The sequence below is a fragment of the Jaculus jaculus genome, chromosome 12, assembly GCF_020740685.1.
Source record: "Jaculus jaculus isolate mJacJac1 chromosome 12, mJacJac1.mat.Y.cur, whole genome shotgun sequence".
Classification (NCBI taxonomy): Eukaryota; Metazoa; Chordata; class Mammalia; order Rodentia; family Dipodidae; genus Jaculus; species Jaculus jaculus.
This window is the reverse complement of record NC_059113.1, coordinates 25,671,911-25,698,752: the sequence shown is the minus strand read 5'-3', so window position 1 is coordinate 25,698,752 and position 26,842 is coordinate 25,671,911. Positions and strand designations below refer to the sequence as shown.

General features: G+C 45.7%; 1 protein-coding gene across 1 annotated transcript; it reads left to right on the top strand.

Moving 5' to 3' along the window:
- The first annotated feature begins 662 nt into the window (after window positions 1-662).
- LOC123453553 (dentin sialophosphoprotein-like) lies at window positions 663-26,842 on the top strand. Its single transcript, XM_045130571.1, has 19 exons — window positions 663-976; window positions 1,032-1,061; window positions 6,301-6,415; window positions 6,675-6,848; window positions 10,054-10,160; window positions 11,533-11,588; window positions 14,574-14,610; window positions 15,359-15,428; window positions 16,712-18,387; window positions 18,821-18,966; window positions 19,486-19,540; window positions 19,976-19,985; window positions 20,630-20,633; window positions 20,896-21,115; window positions 22,726-23,445; window positions 23,880-24,103; window positions 24,560-24,614; window positions 26,345-26,771; window positions 26,834-26,842. Exons 1-19 carry the CDS (start codon window positions 663-665, stop codon window positions 26,840-26,842), a joined length of 4,449 nt encoding a protein of 1,482 aa, XP_044986506.1.

Below are 26,842 nucleotides of genomic sequence, written 5' to 3'. Positions count from 1 at the left end.
GATTTGACTCGGCAGTGATCCTCCTACTTCAGAGCTTCCTGAGTGCTGAGATTACAGATGTGAGCCACTAGGTCTGGCTTTTTTTTTTTTTTTTTAAAGTTTGAGACAGGATGTTGCTCTGTAACTTGCAAGGCTACAAAATTGGAATCCCGTGTATTGGGATGACAGGTGTATGCCACCACATCTGCATTTTGTTGTTGTTTTTGAGGTAGGGTGTGAGTGTAGCCCAGGCTGAATGACATTCTGTATGTAGTCTTAGGGTGCCCTTAAAGTCACAGTGATCCTCCTACCTCTGCCTCGCAAGTGCTGGGAGTAAAGACATGTGCCAGTATACCTAGGCAAAATCAATTGTGTTTGTGAAACTTCGGCCTAGCTGGTGCAGCCCCTTACTGAAGCGTGTCATGGCACCAGTCTAGTTTCCGGGTCTTTCAATCATTAGTATTCATATTTCGTTTTTAGAAGGAGGACCTCGCTGCTGCCCAGGCTGGTGTGGAATTCACTGTGTAGTCTCAGGGTGGCCTCGACCTCACAGCAATCCCCCTGCTTCGCCTCCTGAGTGCTGGCACTGCAGGCACAGGCCACCATGCCTGAGGTCCTGAGCGTTGTAGGCAGGCGGGCGGGCAAGGGGCGGTCTGGCACGTGATGGGCAGGGCTGTGGGCAAATGCGAGGTCCCCGGGGTCCCGCGGGCGGAGGGCGGGCGCGGTTGACCTGCACGTGCCCCAGGCGCAGAGTCCAGCTCGTCCTCCTGCGGGAGCGGCTTCGTGGACGGCGACGGCGGTCAGGCGGCCTTGGCCTGGCCGGGCTGCAGCTCGGCCCACGGCGCGGAGCCCGGGTCTGGAGGAGGCCGGGAGCCGCGGAGCCGAGGCGCTGCGAGGATGCTGCGGCCGCCGGGCTGCCCGGGGCTCCGTGCGGCGAGGCCGGCGTCCCCGCACCGCGGGCCGGGAGACCCTGGGCTCGGACCCCCGCCGAGGTGCCGTTAGGGCCCCTCCCTGACCTGCGGGGTGGCCGCTCCTGGGACGACCCCCGGGAGGAGGAGGAGAAGCCTGGGGACACCGGCCAGGTAAGCCCGCCCGCCCGCCCGGGTCTCCCTGCGGCGAGGCCGGTGGTCCCGCGACCCACCCCGACACTCCCACGGCCCGTCTTGGCGGGACCCCGGCGGTGCACGGTGGGCAGCGGCGGGGCCTATCCCGGGTCCCTGGGTCTCCGCGGGATGCTGGGCCACGAGCTTCCACTTGGGGCACGGCTGCGGAGCAAAGTCCTCAGTCCCCCACTGCCGCACGTCCAGACCCGGATCCGAACTGTGCCTGTAGAAACCGTGGGTCTGGGACCGGGGAAATGGGTAGCATCAGGGGATGGTGATTAGGATGCCCACATTCGCTCCCCCTCCTCTCAAAGAGAAAAGTTGCCAGCATGATGGAGCACAGCTTTCATCCCAGGACCTGGGAAGCAGAAGTAGGCCTGCAGTGAATTCGAGGCAAGACTGAGACTACAGAGTGAGTTCTAGGTCAGCCTGGGTAGAGTGAGAGCCTGCCTTGGGAAAAAAAACAATTAAAGAAAAATGAAAAAAAAAATAGGCTGGAGACATGACTTAGAGGTTAAGCGCTTGCCTGTGAAGCCTATGGACACCAGTTAGAGGCTGGATGCTACAGGACACACTTAATTCAGATGCACTGGGGGCGCACGCGTCTGGAGTTCCTTTGCAGTGGCTGTAGTCCCTGACGCGCTCATATTCTCTCTGTCCTTCCCCCTGTCTCTCTTTTCTCTTTGTGTCTGTGAAATTCGAATAAATAAAGCAGAATTAACAAAAATCTTTAAAACTGGTGTGGTGGCTCACGCCTTTAATACCAGCCCTTTGGAGGCAGAAGTAGGAGGACTGCATGAGTGCCAGGCCACCCTGAGAATAGAATGAACTCCAGATCAGCCTGGGCTAGAGAGAGGGAGACCCTACCTCCAAAAACCAGAAGAAAAAAAAAAAAAAAACCAACATAAAAATAAAAAAAATTTTCTTAAAAACCTCTGACTGATACTGTTGGCCCGTCATGAATCAAGTTTGCCATAGAACCAGGGAGTGTGAAGGGCCTGGGACCTTACTGGGCATCGCAGACCACTTTATAAATGTTGCAAAAGTGGGCAGTGCTGACAGAGGTGGACATTGACCTCACCTGAGTGGAGGATATACCTGCTGCGACTGACCTGGCTAGTGGACCCACTGCCTATATTCCCTGGGGAGCCCCCTCAACACCCTTTTCTCAGCGTCGCTGTGCAGTGGGGCTTGGCAGGAGCAGTCTCTCAGGATGGATCCGCCCAGGCTGCGCATCTTCTCAGCGCCTCAGAGTCCAGGGCCCCCAAAGCTGCGCTGCGCCTGGTCCTTCTCCTCAGGCAGCAGGGCCAGCTAAGGCCAGGCTCTGCCTTGGTGGGTGTGCGCCCTCTGTGGCCTCCTGCAGGCCCTGCAGCACCTCAGCACTGCTCACTGCTGCCCAGCAGGAGGGGCGGAGGGTGGTGTGGACTCCAGCACAGAACAGGCTTCTCCCAGACCCGGCCCAACAGCTTTATCAGGGTTTTCCCTGAGGTCCACGACCATTACTAGACCTGGTGACAGTGAAAGTGAAGGGAGAGGATCAGGATCCCTCTGGGGGTGACTGGCCAAGGCCCACAGCACTGCCCACTGCCAGTTCGCTGTCCAGAGTTCTGCCTTCAGTGCTTCCATCTGAAGTCGTGAGTGAATTCCCTAGTTGTACAACAAATAGAGCTGAGCTAGAAAAGAATGAATAGAAGATTCATTCACGGGTGTCAGGGTGCCAGTTAGACTTTTTAAATATTTTTATTTATTTCTCTACAAGCAGAGATAGACAGATTGAATGGCCTAGCAGGGCCTACATCCACTGGGAAAGAACTACACATGCGTGCACCCCTTCGCACCTCCCAGCACTGGACAGGCGATGTTCGTCCCCAGGGCTGTCTCCAAGAGCCTGGGGCTGCCTCCCAAGGACGCATCTCTTCACTGGATGTCAGCTAACAAGTTCCTGAGTCAGTGTGAAGCCAGTGCAGATGACTACCTGGTTGTTGGGGTCCCAGTCAACGCTGGCAAATATACCTACCAGGCAGTGAAGTCAGAGCAAGGCAGGCCCACAGGACACACTGGGTTTGGAAGAGGAAAGGAAAGGCAGAGTTGCATCACTTCAAGGGACAGAGGGACTTCTGCAGAGGCCAAGGAAGCCGCTTTGGCAGCCCAGGGGACCCTGTCGAGAGCAGATGAGCTGGCGGGCGCAGTGGCGATCCTGAAGATGCCCCTGAGCTTCGCGATGGGACTGCACCATGCTCACCTGCAGCCTTCGCTCGCCTTCCTGTGGCTCTGTCTTTCTCCTTCCGTGCAGGTTGGTGTTTTTGGGTTTGGTGAACTCATGTACAGGAAACTGGAAAGTCTACAAAACAAAATCAAGCCACCAATAATCTTAAATGCCTGACATCGTAGGTTAAAAAAAAGCTACCCAAGTGCACAGCGGGACCTGCTCCTCACACTGAAACCACTTGGCTTTGTGGGCAGAGCTGGGCAGCAAAGGATCTGCACACTTCACACACACCCCTGGCAGCTCACCTTTGCAGGGCGCCTTGTGCGCAGAGCTGACATGTGTCAGACGGGCTTGCCTCGCACTTGCTTGTGCGTGGCCGACCCTCCATGTCCTCAGTTGAGGCTGCCTGGTCACGTTCAATTGTGACATAACTTTGTTTCCCTCGTTGCCTGGCAACCAACTGCTCCTACCATTCATTTCGTGAGTCAGGGGTCTTCCTTGAACACAGTACTTACAAAGTGTTGGCCATATTTGGTATTTCTTTAATAGTAATTACCCTGAATGTGGCCGTGAGGCCACGAAAAGCTGTGACTGATGGGGGGAGGGGGCCCGTGAGGCCCTTGACCTCTATCATGAGGAGGGCGTCAGGGTCCCGATGGAGCCCTGAGCCCCAGAGCTCCTGCACCAGCCTGTGCGGGGCTTGCTTCTGCTGGACATTCCTAAAGAGAAAGAGGCACAAAAGGCCAAAATATCTCCAGGCCTACGATCCTGTAGGGCAGTTCCACCAAGCCGCCAGCGAAGGCTCAGTAGAGACAGTGAGGTGTCTGCTGAGGAGCGGACTATTCAGCGTCAACGACACCGACGTACAGAACAGGTAAAAGGCCCGGAGGGGCAAGGGACTGCCCGGGGGACTGGTCATCCTGGGAGAGTGGTGTCACCTGTGTGGCTGGGTTCCTCTGCACAATGTCGAGGGATGGATGGAGGTTTCCCCAGCGTTTTGGCTGCAAGTACGCACTTCCAGAAATTTGAGAGATTCTGTCTTCTCACTTTGACTGCCAGATGAGCAATCGGGTGACAGCCCTAAATCCAAGGCCCTGCAAAGGAGAAAGGAGCTCATCCTAAGCGGGGACAGTGGGCTGGGTGGGGCCTTAGTCATTCCTTCCTATCCATCCTTTCCATAGAGGTGGACAAGAGTGGAGAAGGAGGACGTGGCTGCTGGCGAAGATCCTCACACAGTCTGTGCTGCCTTGCGGTCATGAGCACATCTCATTGAGTCTTGTGTGATTATCTTATTTTGTATGGTAATAAATTTAAAGGAAAAAAGCCCTGCCACTCACACTCGTGAAACATGGCTGTTACAAGTAGCATTTGAATGCCAGAGATGCCAAAATGTGAGATGAAGAGCATCAGAGAATGCCTGGCAGGGTGGCCCTGGCCTGCAATGCCAGCTACTAAAAGGCTGAAGTAATGGATTGCAAGATCAAGGCCGAGATGGACAACAAAGCAGACACTTTCTCACATTTATAATTATGATTATTTAGTGCTGGACAGATGGCTTAGTGCTTAAGGCGCTTGCCTGCAAAGCCTAAGGCCCCATGTTCTACCCTTGAGATCCCACATTAGTCACACAAAGGTGAGGCAAGTGCTAGTTCGCTCACACATGTCCACTAGGTGGCCTAAGTGCCTAGGGTTCAATTTCAGTGGCTGAGGCCTTGGCACAGCAATTCTCTCTCGGTTCCTCTCGCTCACTCTCTTAAAAAATAGAAAAAACCATTTTGGTTATTTGAATACATCAATTCTTATATCTGAAATTTGAGCTATGATTCTATTTCACATAAATGGAATGTTACTTTTCTTCACTGGTTTTTTCAAGTTAGGGTCTTGCTCTAGCCCACGCTGACCTGGAATTCACTATGTAGTTTCAGGGTAGCCTTGAACTCATGACAATTCTCCTACCTTTGCCTCCCAAGTGCTGGGATTAAAGGAATCTACCTCCACACGGGGCTCTGTGATGTCAGTTTTGTTCATAGTAGTGAATGATATTAGGTATCATATCTAACAAACACTGAACAATTAAGCATTTTAAACAAGTCTACAGGCTTTGAGTTGATCTCTTTAGACCATCACCCTAACATTCTTTAAGGTAACTACTATTTCCAGTCCCCATTTTATGGATGAAAAACATGAGTAGACCTCCTAGGGAAGCGAAGATGTACAGCAGGATTCGAATCCAAGCTTCGGTCAGTGTAAAGGCTGCTCTGTGCAGGGACGCGGCCCTGGTAGAGGCGTGTACTGTAGGCCCAGGACCCTGAGTCAGTATGTGGACAGGCTGTGGGGATCTCTCAGTGGCTCAGAGTGTCTCACACAAGCACGAGGGCCTGAGAAGCCTGACGGTGCTCCAGCGTGAGTCCCAGGCATCCACATAGAAGGCTGGGTGTGGGCAGATGGCCTCTAACGCCGGTCTCGTGTGGGGCAGAAACCAAAGAATTGCTGAGGTTCCTGAACACTGCGTGGTCCTGAGCCAAGGAGGCTCAGTGTCCAAGAAAAGTAGCCACGCAAGGCTGGCCAAGGTGTTTCATGCCTTTAATCCCAGCACTCATGAGACAGAGGTAGGAGGATTGCTGTGAGTTCAAGGCCAGCCCAAGACAACATAGTGAATTCCAGGCCAGCTCGGGCTACCGTGAGATCCTACCTCGGGAAGAAAAAATACATTACAGCAAGAAAAGTCAAGAAATGGAGGGGTCCCACGATGAACTCCTCCTGCCTCTACAGGAGGTTGGCACAGGGCTTTGCATCAGATGTACTTTTAACCATCCACCTCCCCCCACACACAAATACACAACACTCACACTCCATACAAGCACCTGCAAGCAAAGAGTAAATAAAAATAAGAAAATTCTAACACCTTCTCTTCTGATGATAACTAAGTGCACCCTACCTGATTTTTATAATGGATGTGTTTTGATGTAGTGTTATATAACTTCCTGAAATGCCCTCTCATTTGCATAGAACTGCTCTGCATTACGCGTGTGCCTATGGCCACAGGGAAGTGGTCCATGTGTTACTCGACTACGAATGCACCATCAGTGTCTTCGATAACGAGCAGTGCACTCCACTTATTAAGGTAGGTAACATGCAGCAACTTCAGTGTGAGAACTTAGTCATTGCAATGCTCGAACATCAAGGAGGGGCGCCCCCCTGTGATCCCTCCCCATGAGAAGCTGGGATGAGAAGCCTGAGCTACATGAGGAGCCCTCATGTCAACTTGGGAACAAAACAAGCTGAGAGGAAAAATGAATGTCTCTCATTTATAGGGAAGTAATTGTGAAGCTAGTGGATTGTTGATCTGGATGTCTTTCAATTGGGGAACTCTTGGTCCACAGGCCAGCCAGCGGGAGTTTCATTTGTGTGTCGATACCCTGCTGACACATGGAGCTGATCCGAACGACGCAGACATGTACGGGAACACCGCGCTGCATTACGCAGCTCTGAATGATGACTTAGAACTGGCAGATCTACTGCTTGCCTACGATGCAAATATCGAGGCAAAAACAAAGGTAAGATGACCCGACTCTATTTCCACAATCATTAAAATAGGTTTGTTTTAACAAAGGCACATGCTGCTCCATTGTTCATATGTGGAATCTCCAGTGTTAACAAAGTGAAATGGTTTGAAATTTTACTCTTGACAGATTTTTCTATTTTTTTTTGTTAATATTTTAGTTATTTATTTGAGAGCGACAGACACAGAGAGAGACAGATAGAGGGAGAGAGAGAGAAAGGGCGCACCAGGGCTTCCAGCCTCTGCAAACAAATTCCAGATGCGTGCGCCCCCTTGTGCATCTGGCTAACGTGGGACCTGGGGAACCGAGCCTCGAACCGGGGTCCTTAGGCTTCACAGACAAGCGCTTAACCGCTGAGCCATCTCTCCAGCCCCAGATTTTTCTTTTAATATTGGAACTTTTTATTTTTATTTTTTATTTTGGAGGTAGGGTCTCCCCCCACTCCAGTCTATGTGGAATTCCGTATATAGTCACAGGGTGGCCTCGAAATCATGGTGATCCTCTACCTCTGCCTCCTTAGTGCTGGGATTAAAGGCATGTGCCACCATGCCTGGCATTGGAACTTCTTAAAGACGTTTTCGTGGCTACAGCATTATTTCAATGCTTTTGTGGCAAATGATGGAAGAGACATTGAATGTTTTAAAGGTAAAACTTTGTTTAAATATGTTTTTCACCAAGGACTTTGTAATTACTGTAAAACAACACGGAACAGTAAATTATCTAAGAGTTGGGCCTTGTTTTACAACTCTAAATAAATATTTATGACAAATGGAATCCTCGTTAGCATGGATCATCATATAAAAGTGAATGATGGGTGGGAGAGATGGTTTGGAGATCAAAGGTGCTAGCCCGGGAAGTTTGGGCACCAGGTTTGACTCTCCAGATTCCGTGTAAGCCAGATGTACAACCGTGAGACAAGGGCAGGGCCACAGATGCCCACGAGGTGGCGCAAGCCTCTGGGGATCGATTGTGGTGGCTCATGCCTTTGGACAGTTCTCTCTTGTCTTTTTAAAATTAAAAAAAAAAAATCTTTGAAAGTGAATCATTTCTGAGATGAGGCTGAACTGTAAGAAGGAGTGATGAAAAACAAACAAACAAACAAAAAAACAAACTTTAGGCTCGGTGTGGTGGCACACCCTTTAATCCCAGCACACGGTAGGGAGTGGCAGATGTAGGATGATCTCCATGAGTTTCAGGCCACCCTGAGATTATATAGTGAATTACAGGTCAGCCTGCACTAGAATGCAACCCTACAGTGAAACACCAAAATAAAATAAAATAAATATCAGTATAAAACAAAATAAAAATCGATATAAGAAATCAATCAATAAAGGAAAAATAAAATAAAGCGTTTAGGAAATTGCTACTCGTAGCCTTTGAATAATCAGAGGCTTTCCTTTCAAGGATGTCTTCTCTATTGTCCTCATTCATTTCAACACATTAACAAATATCAAACATGAGCCAGATTTTCTCGCTGAGGATTGTAGCAAGTTAGGAAAGGTTTTTGAATTGAAGGTGTGTGGTATCCATTCAGTGTGTCTGTGATGGTTCTCAAACCCTGCCCTCAGCAGCTTGGCAGTTTTACAGTGGGAGAAACATTCAGTTAATAAGAAGAGCCCTAAGATGGCTTCACAATGCATTGATTGAGAACTTGGGAAGATACCGGTGCAAATGGAGTGGAAGCTAATGTGTTGAAGAAATTCTTGTAGAGGGTGTTGGGCACCGTTTTCATTACACTTAGGTTGTTATCACTTGACTTTTTGCTAAAAGGAAGAGTCCACAGTCACACACTTGCTTTTCCTTAAGCATGTGGAAATGAGCACGGCAGAGGGAAATCTCAAGGGCTGTGGGCTCAACGTTGCTCATAAATACACTGATTTGCCTGCGTGCATGAAGTCCACATTTGAACTGATGGAAACTTGTAAAGAAACTTGCCATGAAAAATAGCACGCAGTCGGGCGTAGTGGTGCTCACCGTTAATCCCAGCCCTCGGGAGGCAGAGGTAGGAGGATCTTCGTGAGTTCAAGGACACCCTGAGACTACATAGCAAATTCCAGGTTAGCCTGAGCTAGCAGGAGACCCCTACCTTGAATAGGCAATAATTGAATGCAGTCTCCTGTGAGTCCATGTGGCATTCTGGTGTCTTAGTAACACACACTACTTATATGGAGGGCCCACGTGAGTTCCAGGTTTCTAGGGACACGCCAGGATATTACCTCACGCCTCCTGCTTTTCCATTCCAGATTTTTGACATCGTGGTTCATGATGATTGTGAAATATTGCAAGGTTATCAACTTGATTAATATTAATTTATAAAGATACATGGTTGACAGCAATGTACAGCAATACATGAGCCTACACGTTCTGTTAGAGCTTAAAATTTGGATTGAAGCCAGGCGTGGTGGCACACACCTTTAATCCCAGCTCTTGGGAGGCAGAGGTGGAGGATTGCTGTGCGTTTGAGGCCACCTTGAGATTCAGTAATGAATTCCAGGTCAGCCTGGGTTGGAATAATACCCTACTTAAATCCACCCCCCCCCCAAAATAAAATGGTGTGAAGCTTACAAATTAGGCCTGGACCGATGTTTCAGTGGTTAAGGAACTTGCTTGCAAACCATCACAACAGAGGCTTCCTGCTCCAGAAAGCAGATGAAGCTAGATGCAAAAATAGGCACATGCCTCTAGAGTTAGTATGCAGAGGCCTGAGGCCCTGGTGTGCCCATTCTAACTCTGTTCTCTATCATTCTCTGTTTCTAAATAAATAAGTTTTTTGTAACAAAAGATCCCATGTAGCCAGATGCACAGTGATGCATCAAAGATAAAAGGTAGCACACTGTGTTCACATAGTTGTTGTTTTAGTTGGAAAATATCATTCAAGTCCATCAAAGTGAAATTCCTTAGAGGCAGTGGGTGTTGAGGTGAGTTCCTGAGCGAACTGGAGTGCACGTGTTGATAGTGAGCAGGGGCAGCGCACGTCCCAGCGCAGGAGCGGCCTGTGTGCTGGAGCAGCTCGGGACGAGGACGAGAGGGACTTGTGAGTTACTGTCTACACTCCTCCTTGTGTTCACGACCTCTTTCATGATCTGTACAGTTCAGTGGAGAAATGCATAAATTGTGTAAGTTGTAAATTATCTGTATTATTTTATTTTAATTATTTTATTTGTGTGCCTATTGATTGATTGATTTCTTGTTTTTGTAGGAAGGCTTCACGCCATACCTCCTTGCTCTACAGGAAAACAAAGATTTTATAGCAGAATTTTTGGAACACATGGGCGCAGATATACATGCGGAGGAGCTGCTGGATAGGTATGGTTCCCTCTTGTCAGCTCTGTGCTGTCCTGAGTGGTGGCGCTCACAGAAGTCAGAAGCAGCGAGTAGACAGAAGGAAGACTGACTCATCTCTCACGAATACAGGGGAAGCAATGCAAGGAAGGCTTAGCAAGAACAGTCACTGGTCAGATGAAGCGACAAGACATGCATAGGAGGTTCCTGTCCCTTCTCACCCTGCTGACGCGGGGTCTTTGTGCTCTGCTTTGCTGGTTAGGGAGCTGAGACTGGGAGCAGGTCACCTTCCCTTAGATCCCAGGGAACTCTCTTTCTGTGTGCTCCTTCTGCTTGTGACCCTTTCCCCTTCATTATTTTTCTACGTACAAGCTGCATACAAATTGTAGGTGCCCGAACCTCAACGCGTCTGGGGGTATTTCCCATGGCCTCACTGTTTGGGTGTGAAATACAAAGTACTGAGCACACAGAGTTGAGATCAGTCGATTCTGAGAAGACTGAGGGCTGGAGACAAAAGGAAGCCGTGCTCAGGGCTCTTAGCTTTGCTGGCGACCCCATGAGTGATGGCCCGTTGGTTGTGGCTCTCCAGAGCAGGATCACAGCCCTCTCAATGTTCATCCCAGGGGTGAAGCGCCAAGTGGATCCTAGGCACATAGAGCTGGAGCTCTCAGCTCTTGCCAGGAGAGGGGAGCAGTCGTGAGGCGTGCAGCCCGCGTGGGAGTTGTGGCAAGGGTGTGCGCTGTAAGGACTCAGCATGACAGAGTCACGGTGATTGAGCAGAGACGCAGTGAGGTTGTAGTTTCAACATCCACTCTGCAATTTCCTGATAAGAACCATCTTCAGAATGCCCAAAATGTGCTGTGATGTGAGCGTGGTGGCAGGTGAGGCTGACAGGTAGAAATGCATCTCCTCATCTCCCATACCGAGTGTGGGGGAAGCAGGCTCAGACTCCCAGAAATGCCTACGAGGGTGAGCCCCTGGTATGGTGTGGTTCTGCTGGAACCTCGGGCGATCCTTCGTTCCTTCTGAGTAATGAGAGGTACAGGGACCTGTGTGCTGTAAGGAGGGAACTCCCAGTCCCTGCAGCAGCGCAAAGAACAGCCATGGAGAGTCAAGGAGCCAGGAACGCTGAGAGCAAGAATGTGGACTCGGGGAGTGAGCGCGCTTCAGATCACCCCTGTCCTGTGTGTGGGTGTGTCTGCCTATGTGTGTCCTTGTGCATGCAGGTATCATACGGAGGTGTGGTTTTAAGATTTTTCCAAGGGAAAATTCTATTCCTATCTTTGACTTCAGAGGAGAAATAAGGAAAGCCATCATCAATCATTACTAATTGCTGAAGAACCCGTGATCGATTGATTTTAATAAGTGCATCCAAGTAACTATCCTTTATTTTTAGGAAACACCGTAAAATGCACCGCAGGAGGATGTGTAAGCATACAGTGCGACGTCGAGGTGAGACTGCTCTTTTGTTTTGTTTTGTTTTAATTAAGACAGACTGAGGAGAGAGAGAGTAGGAACGTGCGTGCCAGGGCCTCTAGCCACTGCAAGCAAATTCCAGATGCATGAGGTACCATGTGCATCTGGCTTGTATGGGACCTGGAGAATTGAATCTCAGTTCTTAGGCTTCTCAGGCGAGCACCTTAACCACTAAGCCATCTTTCTAGTCTCCGATTGTTTGTTTTTTTCCCCATACTGGGTGTAGTTTCAGGGCCTCAGCCATGTGAGGCCCTTGATCCCTCACTGACCCAAACCCCCAACTCTGGGGAAAAATGCTGACTTTCAGTTATGCCTGCTGCTCTGAATTTACATGGGAAAACAAAAACCGTTGTCATTATACATTTTGCTCATTTATTTATCAACTGACTGGAGTTCAAAGTGAGCTAAGTAATTCTTCCTAGATAATGCAAAGTCAGTTTTTGGTTGATTTTTAATTCCTGAAAACAATCTTAGACACATAGATACAATCACTTACAAATATGAGAAAGATTTTAAACATTTTGTATTTCTTTTGAAATTACTACAAAGAAAAAAGGGTATAAAAATGTATTTTAAATCCATTTGTATAATACATACATTTATCATGTATCTGATGATTGTTTATTACAGTGCAGTTATGATTTATCTTTGTAGTGGTTTACAATGATTGCATGTGTAAAATACAAGTTGATGATGTAATGAAGCCATGAATACCTTCAAATGGGATCTGTGGCATACCATACGATACACCATGAAACACTTTATTAATTTCTTGCTCGTTCCTACAATTACCATTGTGTGGTATAACTTTATACCTGTCAGTCTGCACAAACCATACAAGATGCTTTTCCTGAGGTCATTCGGTCACATATTGAGGTGACTATGCCTGCCTGTAATACATTATTTTTTTTTGATTTTTTGAGGTAGGGTTTTACTCTAGCCCAGGCTGACCTGGAATTCACTATGTAGGCTCAGGGTGGCCTGGAACTCACGGCGATGCTCCTACCTCTGTCTCCTGAGTGCTGGGATTAAAGGCGTGCGCCACCATGCCCGGCTTTGATACATTTTAACAGGCTCACTGAATATGTCTTTTAGATCACTCCTCCTCTTTTTTTTTTTTTGGTCTTTTCAACAAATTCAGCATAGAGACTTCTGAGCAGTCTAGGCACTGTGCCCCTCCTGAGCTGTACCTCCAGCTCCTTTTTGACCTTGCCTTCTTGTGGACTAAATTGGAATATGGTGCCTCTTATTTAACATGCCGAAAGTATACTTTTCAGGGAGATCTGCCCCGTCATGTGAGCTGAAAAAGACCACATCATGCAGGAACACACCACATTCTGCCAAGTCTGTCCCGAAAGTGTTAGTGGTAATGAAACGCTTTCGGTAACTTGCACTTTTAAAAACTGTCTAAAGAGGCGGGCGTGGTGGTGCACGCCATTAATCCCAGCACTTGGGAGGCACAGGTAGGAGGATCAGCATGAGTTTGAGGCCACACTGAGACTACATAGTTCCAGGTCAGCCTGACCAGAGGGAGACCCTACCTTGAAAAAGAAAAAAAATAAAATAAAATAAAAAATAGAAAACTGTCTAAAACATCTTTCCTACCTATGTATCCACTGGAAATAAGACCGGGAAATTAATGGTGTAGATAAATCATAATAATCCTGTGCCATTCATGATGAGTATGCAGAGATTCACTGTTATGATGAGAGGGCTCATTTTCTCAGGAACCATTTTGTAAATAACACTTTCTTCACTATGTGTGGTGATCAGTACTGGCTGCTGGCTAAGGAAGTGCTCCACCACGAGCAACCTCAGCCTCGACTATTTTTTGGACAACCCTCGACTCTCGTCATTGGAAATACCAGGAAGGTCTCACTGGGTGTTTGTGTCCTTCAAATGAAGAGAGAATGCGTTATTTTCTCTTTTAGTGAGAGCCAGCTGCTGGCCTGGGACGAGCGCGTGCGTGGATCCCTGCGCTTGCTGTCAGGCGGTTCTCTGTAGGTTTGTCGCTCTGTCCCCAGTGCCTCCCTCACCATGTCTCGCTGTGAGATCACCGCTCAGCGGTCTTCACTCCAAAGGCAGCGACCCCTCCCGGAGTTCTTTTCATTGATTTATGTTTTTACTTGCACGCGTGCACAATGAAGGGAAGCCAACAGTGACTCTTGCCTCTGCAAGAGAATATCCATGTTGCGTTATGTGACTGCAGAAAGGAAGCAGGGCTGGCAGACTTTCCAAACGAGCACCTTTCAGCACTGAACCAAATCGCCCTCAATGGTTCCTTTCAAGGGAGATTAAGTGGAAGATGAGCGTACATCAGACAGGAGCAGAGCCAGAGCGATGCACTTGTACTAGCGTCTTTCCCGAGGAGGAGTCGGGAGTGTAAGCACTCCGCCCTCCCTTGAGTTTTGCCTCACTGACAACTGGAGATTCATTTCAAACCTCTTGGTTCCTGGTCTATTTCCTGTTTTTATGCTGAGCTGCACAGTGACGTTAGTTCTCCTTCCTTGTGAGAGACTTTCACCCTGAACTGAGCAATTTCAGTGGAAGAGCTGGAGATAATTTTCTGGGGCCAACACAGAACATGAAGTGTTCCTCAAGCCTTCAAGTCCAGGAGAGCAACGTGTCATGTGCTTGACGCCCTCACCTTGGGATGGGGATTCTGCTGGCGGAGCACCTCATGTCAGGGTGACGGTGCTCAGCTAGAATGGCAGTCGTTGCCCACAGCAGCTTACTTCCACGTGTTAGTCCTTCATTCATTTCTTTCTTCTTCTTATCGTTTTTCATTCCACAATGAAATGGAAGTAAGACTTCAGGGCATTTTCACCTGCCTATTAATATTATAATGAATGGTGACACGAGATTTGTGTCTAATTATGTCCTACCACTACATCCTTCATGTAATTTCACTATGTTGCATTTTGTATTGCTGTTGTAAAATGTACTTTCCTTTCTCTTCAGAAGCAGCTCGCAGTACTTCTCCGAGCTTCTATCGCAGGTAGGATTTCTTGACCTTCAATATTGTGGAGTCATGGACAACACACAGAGGAGGCACTCTTGATCATTGGGTGTTCTTGCGGACACACATCATGCTATGTGCTTCATGTGTGTCAACTTGTAACCATCACAACAGGCTTACAAAGCATCTGTGCTTCCTGACCTGTTTTTCAAGAACTGGGTAGCTCTGAAGGGAGTGCTGGAACCTGGCTGCTCTTTTGATAACTTCATGATTTTGTTTTAGCAAGTGAGAAACTTCCTGGTCTCCGCAGCATGTTAACCACACTCCCAGGAGCGTTGTCTGCAGCAGACAGGCTCATGGTAGTGTGGGCCCCATGCCTCCATGTACAGACGTGGATCTACACTTAGTCTTCAGCAAGGAACAGACACCTGGGAGGGCCTAGTTTATCTTTCTGCCTTGCTGCAGTAAGGGATTTGCTCTCGTTTCGATGACAAATGTGCCATGTCCATGTAGGGAGTGTTCTGGGATACCTTCAAGAGAAGAACATGATATAGACACACAGCGCAGACTCTGCCAATATGCAGCCTGTAGGTGTCCCGTATGGACCTGGTTGGTCTCTGTTGAACTTCCCGCATAGTGAACTGGTAAAGGCATAAATATCTACCAGCTTTGAAAAGGCCACTTTTACTTCAGAAATGAAGACCTCTTATTGATTATGTAGAAAAGTGACCTTGTACCACACTATTTTAATAACTAAAGTTACTCATCATCCCCTGTCATTCTGAAGGGCGACCAACAGAGGTGCTCGTGATTCCGAAACTGAAAGAGACGAGCAAGACAATGACTTCAATGCCCAGGTAAAATGCACGTTCTGAAATTCATTGTTTTGTTGTGAATTTTGTTTTGGTAGTGATTAGTTTTAAAATGCGGCAGTTCTCTGCCCAGGATTGTTTATTTGCAAAGTTGTGAAGTTAACACCAATTTAATTATTTATCACTTTGATAAAATTAAATATGACTAGTACAATCATTGAAGTAGTAATGGATGAGGTAGAAAATGTTTTTGAAAGTCCATACTGTACAGGAAAATTGAATTAGGAATACTTGTCCCACGGACAAATGTACTTTACAGGGCTTTTTACTGACATGACTCATGCCTAAATACATCTAGTAATGATTCAACCACACACATGAGCGTGCCTGTGTCTTATGCCACTCGAATGAAAGACACAGATTCTGAGGCTGAAATCATCTGGCTGACTTTAGAGGAGGAACTGAGAAATTCAACCCGTGTAAACACTTTTAATCACTGAGCCATTCCCCTCCTCTCTCCCCATTAACCCTTAATAAATCCAATCATCAATGAATGCAACTCTAGAAATTCCCTGAGTTCATTGTGGAAGAAGTTGCATTTGGTCTTTTTAATACCTTTACTCCTGTCCCCCTACACAGAGACTGAGCATGGTAGGTGACGTAGAGCACAACAGAAGGAGACACGGAAGGAAGCCTGTCGTTTGTTGAGATCCCTGAACACTCTGGTTCTTTCACTTGAGAAGAAAGAAAGCAGAATTTATTTCAAAAATCAATGATTGAATATGATAAAATCAATGTAAGGCACAAAAATGTGTTGTAGGGTTGGAGAGATGGCTTAGCAGTTATCGCATTTCTCTGCAAAGCCAAAGGACTCAGGTTCATTCCTCCAGGACCCACATAAACCAGATGCACAAGGTGGCATATGCGTGTGGAGTTTGTTTGCAATGTCTGGATACCCTAGTGCACCCATACTCTATGAATATCTGCCTATGGCTGTCTGTCCGTCTCAAATAGCTAAAAATTAAAACCAACACTTTCTTCACTATAATTAAGTCACGGAAAGGAAGTGACAAGCGATAAAAGCAATGAACGGAGGCGGGCGTGATGGCGCACACCTTTAATGCTAGTATTATTGAGGTTGGGATAGGAGGATCCCCGTGAGTTTGAGGCCACCCTTAGACTACATAGTGAATTCCAGGTCAGCCTGGTGTATAGGGGGACCCTACCTGGAAAAACACAATAACAAAATGAAAAGAGAAAAAAAAACATAGAAAAGCCATAAAACTTCTGTTTAGTGGAAAGTAACACGACTGCAACTTTCATTAAAGGTTGAACGAGTGAGGAAGAAATGCTTACTTAAGGAACTGACAGGCTCAGAGAAGTTACATCGTAGAGCCGCAGCTACTGTTTCTGCTGCTGCCGAACCTGCTGCCCCTGGTTCTGGTAGCGCAGCTCCTGCCTCCTCTGCCGCTGCTGCTGATGGCACTGATCCTCCTGTTCCTGCTACTCCTGCCCCTCCTGCTTCTCCTGCCCCAACTTCTACTCCTGCCACTACTATCCCTGATGTTGACCCATTCGATTCTCCTGCTCCTTCTGCTTGTGATACTCTGGATGGTTCTGATGCTCCGGATGCACCTCATATTCCTGATGGTACCGATACTCTGCATGGTCCCGATTCTCCAGATGGTCCTGATTCTCTGGATGTTCCCAATCCTCTGCATGATCCTGATACTCCCACTGACCTTTCTGCTCCTGCTGATCATGCTCCCCTTTCTTCTCCTATATATCTGCACCTGCTCTTCCTCCTCGTCTTGCTTGTCTTCTTCCACCTGCCCCTGCCATTCCTCATGCCCCTGTTGTTCCTGCTGCTCCTAGTGATGCTTTGTCCTTACCGTCCTCATGCTCCCCTTGCCTCATCTGCACCGGACACTGCTGATGGTCCGGACACTTATGATGGTCCAGATACTCCTGATGGTGCAGACACTCCTGATGATCCAAACACTACTGATGGTCCGAATATCACTGAGGGTAATGATAGTCCCAATGGTCCAGACAATTCTGATCGTCCAGCTAATGCTGATGGTCCAGACACTCCAGATGGTCCGTACATTCCTGATGGCTTGGACACTTCTGATGGTCCAGTATTTCCCGATGGTTCAAAATATCCTGATGTTCCAGACACAGCTAATGGTCCATATACTTCTGATGCTCCAGATAGTACCAATGTTTCAGAATATCCTGATGGTCTGGTCACTCATCATGGTCCAGTAACTTCCAATGCTTCAGATAACCCTGATCTTCCGGTCACTCCTGATGGTCTGGACGCTTGTGATTGTCCAGATACTATTAATGATTCAGACAATACTCATGGTCTGGTCACTCCTGCTGGTCCAGACACTCCTGATGATCTACACACTCCTGGTGGACCGGATAGTCCTGATAGTTCAGATGATCCCGATGGTCCTAACACCTGTGATGTTCCAGTTACTCATGATGGTCCGGATAACCATGATGATCCGGACACTTTGGATGGTCCAGATAATACCGTTGTATTAGATAATCCTGTTGGTCCAGACACTCCTGATGTTTCGGACACTTCTGATGGTCTGGATAAGCCTGATGGTCCAGATAATCCCGATGGTCCAGACACTCACGATGGTCCAGACACTCCTCACAGTATGGACACTTGTGATGATCCTGATACTTCTGCTGTTCCCAATACTTCTGAGGCTCCCACTACTTCTGTTGGTTTTGAAATTTCTAATGGTTCCAGTACATCTGAGAATCCCCGTGTTTCTGATGGTCCCGATGCTCAGGATGGTCCTGATTCACCTGCACCTCCTGCTGCCCTTCTTGATCCTGCTATTACTGTGGATGCTGATGTGCCTGCCCCTCGTTCTGTTCCTGCCGATGGTCCCGCATCTCCTAAGGCTGCTGACTATGATGATGAAAAACATGCTCTAAAAGCTGTGAAAGACGTTCCAACTAAGGAGAAAAATGATAAGAAAGATGATGGCAATAATGTAGATAATTATTCTTTGCCAAGAAAATTCATTGTAATATGGGCTCATTTTTATGATGACTAATTAATAACCATGTAGATGGCTTTGCGGTTAAGGCACTTGCCTGTGAAGCATCAGAAATCCTGCTCAGATCTCCACATCCCATGTAGCCAGGAGCAATGGTGCAAACATGCAGTGTCACACATGCACACAAGGGGGCACAGGCATTTGATGCATGGTCACAGTGGCTCAAGAAACTGGTCTGCCCGTTCTCTCTGTCTGTCCCTTTCTCAATCTCTCTCAAATTATAAATTACAAAACTGTTAAAATTTTAAGAAATGTGAAAAGGGGAATTTTTGGAATTTTGTCAAACTGTTTTGTAAGCTTGAGGTGTAGAATTAATAGACAACATTATTCTGTTTGACTACCTTGCAGAAATGAAAGTGCTTGTCCTTTGGAGAAAGGAAACAAACATGAAATTACAAAAAGTCCATTGAAAGAATTGGTGAGAATACCAACACCTAAGACATCTACTGCAGAAATGGACACACCGAAGGGAGTGAGCGGTCATCTCGAGTCAGGTGAAGTCCAGCACACAGGGAGCAGGCTTAACGAGGGAGCTAGGGAATCCAGCCAGGAGGGTAGGCTTTCTGAGCAAGCTTCTTTAGCTTCTGACACATCTCCCAAACCTGTCGCAATCTGTTTCTTACTGTATCTACCTGATTTTATAATCATTATTTACCTAGGATTCTCTGTTAAAGTAAGATAAATAGTGTCATCTATTCACTTAGGATGGCTTTAAAAATATGTTACACACAGCCGGGAACCATGCTGCACACCTTTAGTCCCTGAACTTGGGAGGCAGATGTAGGAGGATCACTTTGAGGTCAAGGCCTCCCTGAGAATATAGTGAATTCAGGTCAGCCTGGGCTAGAGTGAGACCCTACTTCAAAAAAAAAAACCTGCATATATTACACATTATACAAACATCATCAGTAGACATTTCCTCAGAATATGAATGAGGGAAGCTAAAAATGCATATTACACACACATAAAAATGACTCATATATTATTTCCTTCTCCTTTTCTCCATGATGCAGATTCCACCATCAGAATGGAACGTAATAATCAAGCATTTTCATACAAATGCCTAATGTAAGTTAAAATTAAGGACAATGATGTAGTTACAAAAGTAATTCTAGAAATGGCAAAACCTAAAGTATTGTTACAAAGAAATCCAAAAGTAGGAATAATTAAAAGGTATAATTACAGTATCCTACTGTTATTTATTTCTTGATGTGTTTTATTTATTTGAACAAGAGTGAGTCAGACACACACACATATGTACATATGTATATGTACATACACAGAGAGAGGGACAGAGAGAAAGTATGATTAGGGGTGCTAGGGCCTCCAGCCACTGAAGCTGATTTCCAGATGCATATGTCCCCTTGTGAATCAGCCTTACATGGGTCCTGAGGAATAGAACCTGTGGATTGTTTGGCTTTGCATGCAGGTGCCTTAACTGCTCAGCCATCTGTGCACTTCGCGTTATACTACTTTTAAATCCCTAAGTTGTTCTTACTGCAGAAATGAAAGGGTACACTCCCAGTACTGAGTTGATGGTGTTTTTTCGTTTGTTTCTGGTTGGTTTTGGCTTTTCAAAGTAAGGTTTCTCTATAGCCCAGGCTGACCTGGAATGCATCATTTGAGGTCTCAGGGTGCCCTGAAACTCACAGTAATTATCCTATCTCTGCCTCCCAACTGCTGGGATTAAAGGAGTGTGCCACAAAACCCAACTCCATGCTACATTTCACATCATTTATATTGAACATTGTTACATTTGAAAAGAAAACCAACATATGGTGTAAATCGCTAATGCATCACTCCCGTCACTGCGTCATTTGTTATATTCAGTGAGGTCGATCCTGTGAGGGTAGCATTCACAAGTAATATGACATCGTCTCTGTTTGCATTCATCTGTTTTCTTTTCCATTGAGGTATCTAGACATCATAGGCACCATGTGTCTGGTGTCTCTTATCTCCATGGTTGATGCCCCTCATTGTTCATCCCCTTGTTTACATTGTTGTCCATGTAAAGACGTCCTTGAGCTCAGTTACAACTTCTCGCATAAGCCTCGTGTACCACATAGTATCAATTGTACCTGTGTCCATTTTATGATCATAGAATATATATTTCCTTGCCATTTCCTGGTAATTCTCATGTTAAAAATTCATTTAAAGATAAGTAGGTCTAGGAGAGATGACTAAGCCAATAAGGCGCTTGCCTTCAAATCCAAATGGCACAGGCACAATTCCCAGGAGCCATGTGAGCCTGCGGCAGAAGGTGGTACTTGCATCTGGAGGTCATTCGCAGTGGTTGGAGTGCGCGCCTCACCCCGTCTCTCATACCTGCCACATGCTCTGTCTCTCTAGAACAAATGAAAACGGTTGAAAAAACAATCAGTGGAGGAGTGGAATTTTCCCCTATTGTTTTGTAATCTTCTTAGAAGAAACAGTAGAAAACATTGACTTTCATGAATCTCTTAAAGGAATGGAGCCCCCCTGCCCTCTGGCAGAAGAAAAGAAAAGTGAAAATAGCAAATTCACTACAAGCGAATCCATGTCTGCATCAACCAGCGCGGGGTCTCCTTTTGAAATGGGGACTGTGCCCGAACCGCAAGTTGACGGTAGTCACGTGTCCGGTGATCTACACCGAACTGGGAGAAGGTAAGACCACCGATTATTCCTTTCCCTCAACAGGAATTGTAAACTGCTCAGTTTCTCTGGAAATTGTGCAGATTCATGTCCTCTTCATTCAAAGTAGGAGGGTGCTCAGCTCCATCCCATTGCTGAGCGGTGCAGGAAGATGGACCCCAGGCACACTGACGAGCAGGAGCGGTGATGATGGAAGTTTGGCTGTAGTGGATATTGACACCTAACACCTTTGACAATGTTTCCCCATCAACGGATTCAAGAACTAGTTAGAAGTGAAGGGCACTGGACAACGGAGAGATTTCTTTTTACATCATTCTTTTGAGAAATGATTGCAATCTTTGGACATGATGCAGTAGAGAAAGAAATTTGTGTTCTAATTGAACTGACATTTTATTTCCAAGTGTTAGAAATCTAGATCCAGCCAGTTTCATGCCCATGCCTATGGACATAATTCCTTACTGTATCTGTACACACATGAAAGGCAGGATCAACATGTTAGGAAAATCATGCAGTTTTCTTTTTGTGACCCTGGGGTACTCCGTTAGTATAATATTTTCCACTTCTATCCACCCATTTCCTATATAATTAATAATTTCATTGTCTTTAGAGTTGGATAAAATTCCATATGTGTGTGTATACTCAATTTCTGTCCTATCATCAGTAGATGGATGTCTAAGGAGATTTTACCCTTTAGTCTTTGTTCAAGTAGATTGGAGACCATAAGATGGAATCTGGAGGTGTTGATAAACGTTCTCCAAAGAATCCTTTTGCCTAGCTGGGTGTTGTAGAGCACGCCGTCAGGGGAGTGGGAGTTAGGAGGATCGCTGTGATTTTGAGTACAGCCACAGAGTACATAGTGAATCACAGGTCAACCTGGGCTGACAGCAAGACGCAACCTTGCAAAACAAAACATAACATCCATGAAAGTAGGTAGCAGGCCATGGTGGAGCAAAAACACATTGGTGGAAATGAGTGTGGGGTTGAACAGAGGGTGTAGGTAACAGAAACAAATCTAGTTCGAAAAACATTTTGAAATCTACATTTCACTGTATCTGATCATGTTTAGTCAGTCAATTCCGACTGAAATTGCAGGTCACTGATAATTGTGGAGTAGTTTACAAAAGCAGGATCTTAATGGAATTCAACATGCAATTGATGTGTTGACATGAAAGTATCAGGAATCAGGGGTTTTGACTTAAATTATGTAATTAACATTCAGACACTAGAGACAAATGTGTCATTTATGGTGCTTTTTGTAATGAGTAGCAATAACTTTAAATGAAGACATGGCTTAGATGTTAAGTGTTTGCCTTTGATACCTAAGAAAACCTGTTCACCTCCAGGCCTCACATGCAGATGCAGTGAGTCAAGCATACACTGTTGCGCATGCACACAAGGGGAAGGGTGCATCTGGCATTGGTTCCCAGGGGCTGAGAGCCCTGGATTGTCTGTTTTCTGTATAGTGGTCTTTTTATCTGACCCCAAAAAAAATAAATAATAATGAAAGTGTTAAATTTGAAAAATATATATACAGGGTACATGTGTGTAATTTTCCCTAATTGTTTTGCAACCTTGATGAGTAGACTTACTACAAAACATTGTTTTCTACGATTAACTTGCAGAAATGAAAGAGCCTATCCTTTGGAGAAAGGAAATAAAAGTGCAATTACAAAAAGTCAATTGAGAGAACTGGTGAGAATACCAACACGTGAGACATCCAATTCAGAAATGGACTCTCCTTACGGTCCTGACACTTCTGGTGTCCCAGATACTCTTGATGGTCCGGACACCCACAATGGTCGGGACACTTGTGATGGTCCAGATACTACCACTGTTTCAGATCATCCTGATGGTCCGGACACCCCTGATGGTACAGACACTTCTGATGGTCCACATAATCCTGATGGTCCAGACATTCCTGAGGGTCCGGACACTCCTGATGGTGCGGATATTCCTGTTGGTTCAGATAATCCTCATGATCCGGACACTCCTGATGGTCCAGACATTCCTTTCAGTCTGGGCACTTCTGATGATACTGACACCTCTGATGTTCCTGATACCTCTGAGGGTCCCATTACTCCTGTTGGTCCCATAAATTCTGATGGTTGCAGTACTTCTGAGAGTTCCCGTGTTTCTCATGGTCCCAATGCTCAGGATGGTCCAGAATCTCCTGCTCCTCTTGCTGCCCTTCTGGATCCTGCTATTTCTGAGGAAGCTGAGGTTCCTGCCCCTCTTTCTGTTCCTGCCGATGGTCCGGCATCTCCTAATGCTGCTGACTATGATGATGAAGAACATGCTCTACAAGTTGTAAAAGTCGTTCCCACTAAGGAGAAAAATGATAAGTAAGTTGATGGCAATAATTTAATAATTATGCTTTGCCAAGAAAATTCATTCTAATATGGGCTCATTTTTATGATGACTAAATAATAACCATGTAGATGGCTTTGCGGTTAAGGCACTTGCCTGTGAAGCATCAGAAATACTGCTCAGATCTTGACATCCCATGTTGCCAGGAGCAATGGTGCAAACATTCAATGTCACACATGCACACAAGGGGGCACAGGCATTTGATACATGGTCACAGTGGCTCAAGAAACTGGTCTGCCCATTCTCTCTCTGTCTCTCCCTTTCTCCATCTCTGTCAAATTATAAATTGCAAAACTGTTAAAATTTTAAGAAATGTGAAAAGGGGCATTTTTGAAATTTTGTCATATTGTTTTGTAAGCTTGAGGTGCAGAATTAATAGACAACATTATTCTGTATGACTACCTTGCAGAAATGAAAGTGCCTGTCCTTTAGAGAAAGTAAACCAAGATGATATTACAAAAAGTCCATTGAACGAATTGGTGAGAACATCAACACCTAAGACATCTACTGCAGAAATGGACACATTGATGGAAGTGAACGTTCATCGCGTGTCAGGTGAAGTCCAGCACACAGGGAGCAGGCTTAATGATGGAGCTAGGGAATCAAGCCAAGACGGCACGCTTTGTGAACAAGGTACTTTAGCTTCTGAAACACCTCCCAAATGTGTAACGATCTGTTTCTTACTGCATCTACCTGAATTTATAACCATTTTCTGCCTAACATACTCTGTTAGACTAAGATCAATGAGAGCCAAGATGTGATCTATTCAAATATCTGAGCTTTAAAAATGCATTACACACAGCTAGGCCCCATGCTGCACACCTTTAGTCCCCACACTTGGCATGCAGAGGTAGGAGGATCATTTTGAGTTCAAGGCCACCCTGAGAAAACAGTGAATTGCAGGTTATCCTGGGCTAGAGTGAGACCCTACGTAAAAATCAAATTATCTGTATATGTATGTTACACATTATACAAACATCATCAGTAGACATTTTCTCAGAATATGAATGAGGGAAGCTAAAAATGCATATTACACACACATAAAAATGACTCATATATTATTTCCTTCTCCTTTTCTCCATGATACAGAGTCCACTGTCAGATTGGAACGTAATGATCAAGCATTTTCATACAAATGCCAGAGGTAAGTTAAAATTAATCAGAATGATGTAGCTACGAACGTAATTCTACATGTGGCGAAACCTAAAATTTTGTTACAAATAAATCCACAACTAGGAATAATTAAAAGGTATAATTACAGTATCCTACCGTTTTATATTCATTGATTGGTTTATTTGTTTGAAACAGATTGAAAGAGTCATATATATATATATATATATGTATATATATGTATATATAGAGAGAGAGGGAGAGAAAGAAAGAGAGAGAGAGACACGTGCATATAGATATTGAGATTGGGGGATCTAGGGCCTCCAGCCTCTGCCGACGATTTCCATATGCGTGTGTCCCCTTGTGAATCAGACTTACATGGGTACTGAGGAATTGAACCTGTGGATTCCTTGGCTTTGCATGCAAGTGCTTTAACTGCTAAGCCATCTGTGCACCTCAAATTCTCCTACTTTTAAATGCCTAGTTGTTCTTACTGCAGAAATGAAAGGGTACACTCCCTGTACTGAGTTCATGTTATTTTTTGTTTGTTTCTGTTTGGTTGTGGCTTTTCAAAGTAAGGTTTCTCTATAGCCGAGGCTGACTTGGAATGCACCATGTGGTGTCTCAGGGTGGCCTGAAACTCACAGTCATCCTCCTCGCTCTACCTCCAAACTGCTGGGATTAAAGGAGTATGCCACAAATCCAACTTTTTCTGTGTGTGTGTGTGTGTGTGTGTGTGTGTGTGTGTGTGTGCCTATACCGTATTTTTTATCCTATCATCAGTAGATAGAGTCTCAGGAGATATTACCCTTTAGTTTTTATCAGAGTGGATTGAAGACCATGAGATGGAATCTGGAGGTGTTGATAAAAGTTCTCAACAGAATCCATTTGGCTACATAGGTGTTGTGCAGGACGCCTTTGATTCCTCCAAATGGGAGTGGGACCTAGGAGGATCTCTGTGAGTTTGAGTACAACCAGAGTGTACGTGGTGAATCACAGGTCAACCAGAGCTGAGAGCGAGATCCAACCTTGCCAAACAAAACAAAACAAAATAAAAAATCCATGAAAATAGAAAGCAGGCTATGGTGGGCCAAGGAAACATTGGTGGAAATGAGTGTGGGGTTGAACAGAGGGTGGAGGTAACAAAAACATATCTAGTTCGAAAAACACATTGAAATCTACATTTCACTGTATCTGATCATGTTTAGTCAGTCAATTCCGACTGAAATTGCAGGTCACTGATAATTGTGGAGTAGTTTACAAAAGCAGGATCTTAATGGAATTCAACATGCAATTGATGTGTTGACATGAAAGTATCAGGAATCAGGGTTTTTGACTTAAATTATGTAATTAACATTCAGACACTAGAGACAAATGTGTCATTTATTGTGCTTTTTGTAATGAGTAGCAATAACTTTAAATGAAGACATGGCTTAGATGTTAAGTGTTGGCCTTTGATACCTAAGAAAACCTGTTCACCTCCAGGCCTCACATGCAGATGCAGTGAGTCAAGCATACACTGTTGCGCATGCACACAAGGGGAAGGGTGCATCTGGCATTGGTTCCCAGGGGCTGAGAGCCCTGGATTGTCTGTTTTCTGTATAGTGGACTTTTTATCTGACCCCCAAAAAAATAAATAATAATGAAAGTGTTAAATTTGAAAAATATATATACAGGGTACATGTGTGTAATTTTCCCTAATTGTTTTGCAACCTTGATGAGTAGACTTATTACAAAACATTGTTTTCTACGATTAACTTGCAGAAATGAAAGAGCCTATCCTTTGGAGAAAGGAAATAAAAGTGCAATTACAAAAAGTCAATTGAGAGAATTGGTGAGAATACCAACACGTGAGACATCCACTTCAGAAATGGACTCTCCTTACACTCCTGACTCTTCTGGTGTCCCAGATACTCTTGATGGTCCGGACACCCACGATGGTCTGGACACATGTGATGGTCCAGATACTACCACTGTTTCAGATCATCCTGATGGTCCGGACACCCCTGATGGTACAGACACTTCTGATGGTCCACATAATCCTGATGGTCCAGATACTCCTGATGGACCAGACACTCCTGATGGTGCGGATATTCCTGTTGGTTCAGATAATCCTCATGATCCAGACACTCCCGATGGTCCAGACATTCCTTTCAGTCTGGGCACTTCTGATGATACTGACACCTCTGATGTTCCTGATACCTCTGAGGGTCCCATTACTCCTGTTGGTCCCATAAATTCTGATGGTTGCAGTACTTCTGA

Bases quoted from the DNA above. Each gene is read 5' to 3' on its own strand.
- LOC123453553 (XM_045130571.1), top strand. From the start codon at position 663: ATGCGAGGTCCCCGGGGTCCCGCGGGCGGAGGGCGGGCGCGGTTGACC. The intron at 6,416-6,674 runs GTAGGTAACATG...CTTGGTCCACAG, and splicing joins AGTGCACTCCACTTATTAAG to GCCAGCCAGCGGGAGTTTCA. The intron at 24,615-26,344 runs GTAAGTTAAAAT...ATTAACTTGCAG, and splicing joins TTTTCATACAAATGCCAGAG to AAATGAAAGAGCCTATCCTT.